The sequence below is a fragment of the Nerophis lumbriciformis genome, linkage group LG29, assembly GCF_033978685.3.
Source record: "Nerophis lumbriciformis linkage group LG29, RoL_Nlum_v2.1, whole genome shotgun sequence".
Classification (NCBI taxonomy): Eukaryota; Metazoa; Chordata; class Actinopteri; order Syngnathiformes; family Syngnathidae; genus Nerophis; species Nerophis lumbriciformis.
Window position 1 is genome coordinate 14,174,836 of NC_084576.2, and position 10,165 is coordinate 14,185,000.

The 10,165-nt window shown below is 39.8% G+C and overlaps 1 protein-coding gene across 1 annotated transcript in view; it reads right to left on the bottom strand.

Moving 5' to 3' along the window:
• Window positions 1-985: 985 nt before the first annotated feature.
• vwf (von Willebrand factor) overlaps window positions 986-10,165 on the bottom strand; it is a 100,462-nt gene continuing 91,282 nt past the window's right edge. The window contains exons 47-53 of the mRNA XM_061925024.2: window positions 8,339-8,379; window positions 8,158-8,274; window positions 7,960-8,058; window positions 1,712-1,840; window positions 1,586-1,625; window positions 1,414-1,511; window positions 986-1,256 (exon numbers count right to left, since the gene is read on the bottom strand). Coding sequence (XP_061781008.2) covers window positions 1,071-1,256; window positions 1,414-1,511; window positions 1,586-1,625; window positions 1,712-1,840; window positions 7,960-8,058; window positions 8,158-8,274; window positions 8,339-8,379 — 710 coding nt within the window. The 3' untranslated portion in view covers window positions 986-1,070. The remainder of the gene's footprint in view (window positions 1,257-1,413; window positions 1,512-1,585; window positions 1,626-1,711; window positions 1,841-7,959; window positions 8,059-8,157; window positions 8,275-8,338; window positions 8,380-10,165) is intronic.

Consider the following 10,165-nt stretch of genomic DNA (forward strand, 5'->3'; position numbering starts at 1 on the left):
AGCTAATTGATTTGTAGATGTCGGAAACAGCGGGAGGCAGTGTGCAGGTAAAAAGGTGTCTAATGCTTAAACCAAAAATAAACAAAAGGCGAGTGTCTCTAAGAAAAGGCATTGAAGCTTAGGGAAGGCTATGCAGAACGCAACTAAAACTGAACTGGCTACAAAGTAAACAAAAACAGAATGCTAGACGACAGCAAAGACTTACTGTGGAGCGAAGACGGCGTCCACAATGTACATCCGAACATGACATGACAATCAACAATGTCCACACAAAGAAGGATGAAAACAACTGAAATATTCTTGATTGCTAAAACAAAGTAGATGCGGGAAATATCGCTCAAAAGGAAGACATGAAACTGCTACAGGAAAATACCAACAAAAAAAAAAGCCACCATAATAGGAGCGCAAGACAAGAACTAAAACACTACACACAGGAAAACAGCAAAAAAGTCCAAATAAGTCAGGGTGTGATGTGACAGGTGGTGACAGTACACCTACTTTGAGACAAGAGCTATATTGATGCATGCTTGGTTATGCTTTAAGTCATATCCAACAATTGCAACAACGACTTTTTACTGTCAACTGAAATTCGTTTTTTAATGTTTTCTGCTGGTGGTGTGCCTCCGCATTTTTTCAACGCAACAAATGTGCCTGGGCTCAAAAAAGGTTGAAAAACACTGATATAGACCACAAGGAAATATTTTAAATTTAGAAATAAAAAATCATAATATGACCCCTTTAATGGGCCTTATAATCCGGTGCGCCTTTTGTATTAAAAAAGACCTAAATAGACCCGCTCATCGGCAGTGCGCCTTATAATCCGGTGCGCCCTATGGTCCAGAAAATACGGTACTTTAAAAAAAAAAAAGACTCACTATGAACGCACCTGATTAGCAGTTGAGCGCCTTGTTCAGGAAGGGATAGAGGCTGACCCCTATAGAAGAGGACCCACGTACATGATTGTATCTTTAAATAATTCTTACAGTTCCGTAACAATGACTTGCTTTATAGCATTGTGACATGAGTACATACAAATTCAACAAAATTGTACGATTGAAAAGTTTTCCTCTCTATGTGCAGTGTTTGGACTGACAGTCGCATGCAGTGACCGACAGGACCGTGTGGTGGCTGTGGGTCCCGTTGGCACACAGAATAGGAACGCTGACGGGCTCTGTCTCCGTGGCAACGCAACACACACACTCCTGCTCGACAGCAGCTCTCTGCAGGGAGTACATGGACTTACTGCGACATTTACCCTGACAGACAGACAGACGGGCGGGCGGGTGGGGGGGGGAGAGAGGATCAGATGGTGAGAGACAAACTCGGGACTTGATTAGTCTTTGCTAATCTGGAGTTAAACAAAACGATGAGTCATGGTTTAAAAGTGTGCAAGCGTTGTTAAAGAGCCCTCACCTCACAATAGTGCAACTCAATCTGCTGCTCCGATTGGCAATCGTCCACTTTGACATAGTTCAACGTTCCCGCCGTCCTCCGACACGGTGACTCGGTACCTTCACGTAGACATACTCTTGTCAAAATCCGACTTGGACAAACGAGAAGAAGCGGATGGGATAGCTCCACTTACACGACTCGCAGCACGTTGTTCCAATCTGGCTAAGAGTCCCCTGGAAAAAGACAGTGGAGATGAGCATCAAGATCGTGTGTGTGTGTTGGGAGGGAAAAGGCTGCTGTAATTGTGTAGTGTTCGCACCCCCTGATCCAGGCATTCTTGGCGGTTCAAAGGAGGGCAAGTAGTGGTTCGGATATGCAAGGTCAGCTCTCCTTTATTGCTCACACCACAAACGTACTGGTTGCAGCCATCATCTTTTGTGGTATTGACCTGAAGGAAGGTGAGCACACTAAATCACATTCACTACATACAGTACACATATGTCAGACCTGGGCATAATACGGCCCGCGGGCCACATTCGGCCCATTAAAGGGGAACATTATCACCAGACCTATGTAAGCGTCAATATATACCTTGATGTTGCAGAAAAAAGACCATATATTTTTTTAACCGATTTCCGAACTCTAAATGGGTGAATTTTGGCGAATTAAACGCCTTTCTAATATTCGCTCTCGGAGCGATGACGTCACAACGTGGCGTCACATCGGGAAGCAATCCGCCATTTTCTCAAACACCGAGTCAAATCAGCTCTGTTATTTTCTGTTTTTTTCTACTGTTTTCCGTACCTTGGAGACATCATGCCTCGTCGGTGTGTTGTCGGAGGGTGTAACAACACGAACAGGGACGGATTCAAGTTGCACCAGTGGCCCAAAGATGCGAAAGTGGCAAGAAACTGGACTTTTGTTCCGCACGCTTTACCGACGAAAGCTATGCTACGACAGAGATGGCAAGAATGTGTGGATATCCTGCGACACTCAAAGCAGATGCATTTCCAACGATAAAGTCAAAGAAATCTGCCGCCAGACCCCCATTGAATCTGCCGGAGTGTGTGAGCAATTCAGGGACAAAGGCCCTCGGTAGCACGGCAAGCAATGGCGGCAGTTTGTTCCCGCAGACGAGCGAGCTAAACCCCCTATCGACCCTAGCTTCCCTGGCCTGCTGATATCAACTCCAAAACTGGACAGATCAGCTTTCAGGAAAAGAGCGCGGATGAGGGTATGTCTACAGAAGATATTAATTGATGAAAACTGGGCTGTCTGCACTCTCAAAGTGCATGTTATTGCCAAATGTATTTCATATGCTGTAAACCTAGTTCATAGTTTTTAGTTTCCTTTAATACCAAACAAACACATACCAATCGTTGGTTAGAAGGCGATCGTCGAATTCGTCCTTGCTTTCTCCCGTGTCGCTGGCTGTCGTGTCGTTTTCGTCGGTTTCGCTTGCATACGGTTCAAACCGATATGGTTCAATAGCTTCAGTTTCTTCTTCAATTTCGTTTTTGCTACCTGCCTCCACACTACAACCATCCGTTTCAATACATGCGTAATCTGTTGAATCGCTTAAGCAGCTGAAATCCGAGTCTGAATCCGAGCTAATGTCGCTATAGCTTGCTGTTCTTTCCGCCATGTTTGTTTGTATTGGCATCACTGTGTGGCGTCACAGGAAAATGGACGGGTGTATATAACGATGGTTAAAATCAGGCACTTTGAAGCTTTTTTTAGGGATATTGCGTGATGGGTAAAATTTTGAAAAAAACTTCGAAAAATAAAATATGCCACTGGGAACTGATTTTTAATGGTTTTAACCCTTCTGAAATTGTGATAATGTTCCCCTTTAAGATTTTCAATCCGGCCCATCGGACGTTCTACATAATTTTTTTAGACCTTTAACAACAAAACTGTCGCCGCCATTATGATGAGCAGGGCTGTTTTTAAATGACTGTAAGTCTTGAACTATAGAAAGTATTTCAATGGTTGAAATCTGTGCTTTTGAGTGTTATACGAGTTATTACGGTCTTCTACGTCACAGCAGCTAAAAGTTAAAGTACCAATGATTGTCACACACTAGGTGCGGTGAAATTATCCTCTGCATTTGATCCATCCCCACAGGGGAGCAGTGAGCAGCAGCGGTGGCCGCGCCCAAGAATCATTTGGTGATTTAACCCCCAATTCCAACCCTTGATGCTTAGTGCCAAGCAGGGAGGTCCCATTTTTATAGTCTTTTGGTATGACTCGGCCAGGGTTTGAACTCACAACCTACCGATCTCAGGGCGGACACTCTAACCACTAGGCCACTGAGCAGGTGAGCTCAGACAAAGAACAAACCAGAGTGGGCTGGGTTTGTTTTCAGAGGAGTACCGTATTTTTCGGAGTATAAGTCGCTCCGAAGTATAGGTCGCACCGGCCGAAAATACATAATAAAGGAAAAAAACATATATAAGTTGCACTGGAGTATAAGTCGGATTTTTGGGGGAAATTTATTTGATAAAACCCAACACCAAGAATAGACATTTGAAAGGCAATTTAAAATAAATAAAGAATAGTGAACAACAGGCTGAAAAAGTGTACGTTATATGAGGCATAAATAACCAACTGAGAACGTGCCTGGTATGTTAACGTAACATATTATGGTAAGAGTCATTCAAATAACTACAACATATAGAACATGCTATACGTTTACCAAACAATCTGTCACTCCTAATCGCTAAATCCCATGAAATCTTACACGTCTAGTCTCTTACGTGAATGAGATAAATAATATTATTTGATATTTTACGGTAATGTGTTAATAATTTCACACATAAGTCGCTCCTGAGTATAAGTCGCACCCCCGGCCAAACTATGAAAAATACTGCAACTTATAGTCCGAAAAATACGGTATAAATATCTTGTCTTTGCAGTCTATTAAATTGAATATAAGTTGAAAAGGATTTGCAAATCATTGTATTCTGTTTTTATTTACGATTTATACAACGTGCCAACTTCACTGGTTTTGGGTTTTGTATCTTAGTTGATCAGACCCGTACTGTACTGTGTTTTAAACTTAGAAATGTTCAGTTCTACTAGGTATGTGTGTATGGCATAGGGTAGCACAACATTGAATTGAATGTATGGTGTCACTTAGCTTATAACTGGACGGTTTAGTACAGTTTAGTATAACATAACATTGCACGGTGTCATGGAATATATCACGGTATGATATAGTGTAGGAACGTTTACTATACAGCATTGCATAGTTTGAAGTATCCTGTATAGGCCTACATTGGTAGAGTTCATAATTAGTTCAGGATGATATGATATATTATGATAAAGTATAGTGTAGTGCAGGGGTCGGCAACCCAAAATGTTGAAAGAGCCATATTGGACCAAAAATACAAAAACAAATCTGTCTGGAGCCGCAAAAAATTAAAAGCCATATTACATACAGATAGTGTGTCATGAGATATAAATTGAATCAAGAGGACTTAAAGGAAACTAAATGACCTCGAATATAGCTACAAATGAGGCATAATGATGCAATATGTACATATAGCTAGCCTAAATAGCATGTTAGCATCGATTAGCTTGCAGTCATGCAGTGACCAAATATGTCTGATTAGCACTCCACACAAGTCAATAACATCAACAAAACTCACCTTTCATGCACAACGTTAAAGGTTTTGTGGACAAAATGAGACAGAAAAAGAAGTGGCATAAAACATGTCCTAGAAAGTCGGAGAAAGTTATACATGTAAACAAACAACGGTGAGTTCAAAGACCGCCAAAATTAGTAGGACAAAACGGCGCTCGCCAAATACTCGAATCAGTGAAGCATGTTTAATATAAACAGTGTGCTTTGTAACAATTAGGGAGGCTTGTGTCATGTTTGTCCTCCTACAGAAACCATATTAAAACAAAAAATAGATTTTTTTCCCCCCTCATCTTTTTCCATTTTTCATACATTTTTTAAAAAGCTCCAGAGAGCCACTAGGGCGGCGCTAAAGAGCCGCGGGTTGCCGACCCCTGGTGTAGTGTAACATAGAATGTAGTCTAAAACAGTGGGGTGTAACATAGCATAATATAGTGCAGCATAGTATATAATTGGATGTTTTAGCACAGTATAGTGTCGTAAAGTATAGTATAATAGGACATAGCACAGCATTATATGAGGACATCATTCCATCATACTGTGTAGTATAGTACATTAGTTAGTTTAGGATGGTATGGTATATAATGGTAGAGTATAGTGTACCAGTAAGTATGCAGTAGTTTTGCATCATATAACGTGGTTATGGTAGTATATTATGGTATGATACAGTATAGTACAGCATTACACAGTTTAGAATAGTATTGTATACCACTAGTATAGTATGGTATGGTAACATAAAACAATATATGTTTACATAATTTAGTTAAACACAGTATAGCAAGTGTTTGGGGAACATTTTTCCCTCCTTTGAGCAAAATGGAACATCTTAGAAGTTACTAGCTTTGGCCTTGGTTTTGCTCGAAGAATATTAACACCATGACCTCACCCTGTTTCTGATCTATACGCACACACACATATTTTTCCTTCTAGTTTGAGTGGTGTTGGGATGTTGCAGGTGCGGAGAGTGAGAGTGGGACGAGAATGTGTGTGCCCAACACGTACGCCACGTTAACTTTCGGTTTCGATCTCAGCAAGATGGACAAAAGCATATGAGGAGAGAGACCATTTTCAGAGAACGCTACCGACTTTAGACAGCTCGGTCCTCTCTCCAGCGCTGGTATTGCTATTGTTTGTACTTACTCCTTTGTGTAGAATTAATTGTTAGACGTCAATTCTAGTCACATTGCTTTAATCAGACAGCCTCAGAATAAAATTATTCTGAGAGGACTCTTTCCCAATAATAATATCGCATTAAAGAAGCAATGTAAGACTATAGTCTTTCAAATACCACATGGTATATTTATGATGTAGTTGTAGTATAAGCATACCATTGCATAACATAGAAAAGTATACTTTTGTGTAATGTGACAGTGGGACATACTTTACTGTACTATAGAGCAGTGGTCCCCAACCTTTTTGTAACTGCAGACCGGGGGAGTATGGTATTTTTTATTATATTTTTATTTTTTTTGTCATAAAAAAATACAATCATGTGTGCTTACGGATTGTATCCCTTGCAGACTGTATTGATATATATTGATATATAATGTAGGAACCAGAAATATTAATAACAGAAAGAAACAACCCTTTTGTGCGAATGAGTGTGAATGAGTGTAAATGGGGGAGGGAGTTTTTTTGGGTTGGAGCACTAATTGTAAGTGTATCTTGCGTTTTTTATGTTGATTTAATAAAAAATAAAAAAAATATTTATATATATATATATATATATATATATTTTTTTTTTTTTTAATTTTATTTATTTATTTTATTTCTTCTGCGGCCCGGTACTAATCGATTTGTTCATTTCTTCTGTGTTTTGTTCAGGAGAGAACACACAGAAGCTAATACAAATAATAACAGAAGAAATGAAAACATTTAAAAGATGGTTTGACAAAGCTCAGTAAAACTAAAATAATGTTATTTGGTAACAGTAGAAGAGAAAGTCAAACACAAATACAGAAAGGGTAAAAGAAAACACATTTTTGGGTGTAATAATAGATGACAAAATGAACTGGAAACCTCATGTAAAAAATATAAGACATAAAGTAGCAAGAAACACGTCAATAATGAATAAAGCAAAAATATTTTCAGGACCAAAAATCCCTTCATATTCTCTACTGCTCGCTAGTGTTACCATATCTGAGTTATTGTGTATAAATATGGGGAAACAACTACAAATGTGCGCTTCATTCACTAACGGTGTAACAAAAAAGATCACTTAGAATAATATATAATGTTGGATATAGAGAACATACAACCCTTTATTTATTGAATTACAAATATTGAAATTCAACGATTTGGTGCATTTGCAAACAGCTAAAATGATGTACAAAGCAAACTATAACCTGCTAGCCAAGAATGTACAACAATTATTCTCAACACAAGAGGAGGAATAAAATCTAATTTAAAACATTTGTATGCGCGTACAACACTTAAAACCTTTAGCATATCGGTATGTGGAATTAAATTATAGAATGGATTAAGCAAATAAATCAAACAAAGCACCAATATGATTCAGTTTAAGAGACTGTTCAAACTACAAGTGTTCACAAAGTACACAGAACATCTGACACTACTGATAACATATGATGAACATCTTGAACATTTTATTTTTATTTTGAGATTATTTATGTATTTAATATTTGTTTACTATCTATGGTATACTATTCATTTATTCACTGTTCTGTTACAGAGAACAAGAAAATGGGATAAAATTGCTATTGTATGAAAAGGGGTAGGATAAGCTCTGCTTCTTTCTACTCCTTTTCAGACGTGATGTAATGAAACAACTGGAAATATGTAATGCATTACATTGTGTCGTATGCATGTTCCAAATAAACTGAAACTATAGTACTTAAAAGCATTAACGCCGTATAGTATAGCATTGCATAAGGCCTCTTTTCTGCAAGGCACTTACTTACCTTCAGACTCATCTGCTGTCCATCAGGCATGCTCACAAAGCAGGTGGTGGCGACACAGCGGCCACAGCAAGCGCCTTCTTCTTTCTGCTCAATGTATCCCTGAAGATAGGACTGCACGTTAGTTGCCGCACAAATAACTAAACAGAAGAACCAGGTATGTACACTATGTATAAATGAGACATGAGAAAGGAGGACTACCATGGGACAAGGCGTACAGGGGATTTTCCTGCAGGATAGCCTGTGTCTCTTGATGGCGCCATCCTCCACCAAGCATTCACAGTACGTGCAGGCATCCGCCATCAGCGTCTCCCCGGCCTGCACACACAGAAATATTCAAACGGAGCAAAGTCTCAAACTGGACACAATATGCACTGCTTACTCCAAGAAGAGTGTTGTTGAGGACGCAGGCATCTACAAGAGCTGTGAGGGGATAAAAAAAAACAATATCAATATTAGGCTATGTCCAAAGTGTGGCCAAAGCGAATGTTTAAATTAAAAAAGAAAAAAAACCCATAAAAAAGTGGAATAAAATAAGAAAAAGGTGAAATGCAATGGAACATTGAGTCTAATACACAGTTGCAATTGCAGGGTGTTTTTTTTCTTTAAAGCTGTCATTGCTCAAAAAACAAAATGAATCAAAATCATTGTTGTTATGAATTATTGACACATTTAATATACCAATTATTTTACGTAAAAAATTCCACTTGAATTTTTGTAGGGGGAAAATATTGCATACATTGCTCTATAAAAAACAAAGTTTTCTTTGCTAAAGAGGGCATAAGACAAACAAACAAAAACACGAAAAAAGGAATTAAAATTCATAAACGACGGATAAATCTGAAGTTGATCTACAGACTTAGGCATTGAGGAAAAAAAATAAAATAAAATGTATGACTTTTTTAACAATGTTAGGAGTGGGGGCCTTTTTGGATCCCCAAGAATTTTAGTAGGACTTTTTTTTTTAAACTGTCAGTGCTCAAAAATAATAATACATTTAAATCAATGTTATTATGAATTATTGTGTGACGACCTGTCACGTCAGGTTTCACATGTTCTGTTTCCGTTTGTGTTCATTTCTGAGTCAGCGCTCCTTTTTAGTTACACATCCTGTTTGTCTCCCTGAGCGCTTTTCCCCCTCACCTGTCCCTGATTGGCAGCCTGGCACACCTGTTTGCAGTTGACAATCAGGCTGCTATTTATGCTTGCATCGCCCTCCAGTCAGGGCTCGAGGATTGTTGTATTGATCAATGTTACTAACGCTGTAAGCTGTTTATGTGTCCGTGCACTTCCCAGCGGCACCTCCTAATGCTACCTGTGTTTCTATATAATTACAGTTTGTAAATACTTGTCTTACCTGCATATCGCCCTCCTGTCTCCTGCTTCTGGGAGTGACAACTACCGCAGTCATGCGAGTTTGTGACATATTGACCTTTTTAAGGCTCCAATTTCTGCACATCAAATATTGCATTTTGAAATTTTGGGGCGGAGAAATATTGCATATTTTGTGTCTTTGCCATAAAAAAGGGAGAGCCCCCCCCCACCCAACAGAGGAAACTCATTTCGTCCGCTTGTACCCGTGATCTTGTTCTTTTGGTCATTACCCAAAGCTCATGACCATAGGTGAGGATGGGAACGTAGATCGACTGGTAAATTGAGAGATTTGCCTTCCGGCTCAGCTCCTTCTTCACCATGATGGACCGATACAGGGTCCGCATCACTGCAGATGCTGCACCGATCCGCCTGTCAATCTCACGGTCCACTCTTCCCTCACTCATGAACAAGACTCCAAAGTATTTAAACTCCTCCAACAAGAGCATAAAACATAAAAAACAAAACGTTATATCGACAGATAAGCCTGAAGTCGATTTAGCGATTCAAATGTTGAATCAAGGGCAGCACGGTGGAAGAGGGGTTAGTGCGTCTGCCTCACAATATGAAGGTCCTGAGTAGTCGTGAGTTCAATCCCGGCCTCGGGATCTTTCTGTGTGGAGTTTGCATGTTCTCCCTGTGACTGCGTGGGTTCCCTCCGGGTACTCCGGCTTCCTCCCACCTCCAAAGACATGCACCTGGGGATAGGTTGATTGGCAACACTAAATTGGCCCTAGTGTGTGAATGTGAGTGTGAATGTTGTCTGTCTATCTGCGTTGGCCCTGTGATGAGGTGGCGACTTGTCCAGGGTGTACCCTGCCTTCCGCCCGATTGTACC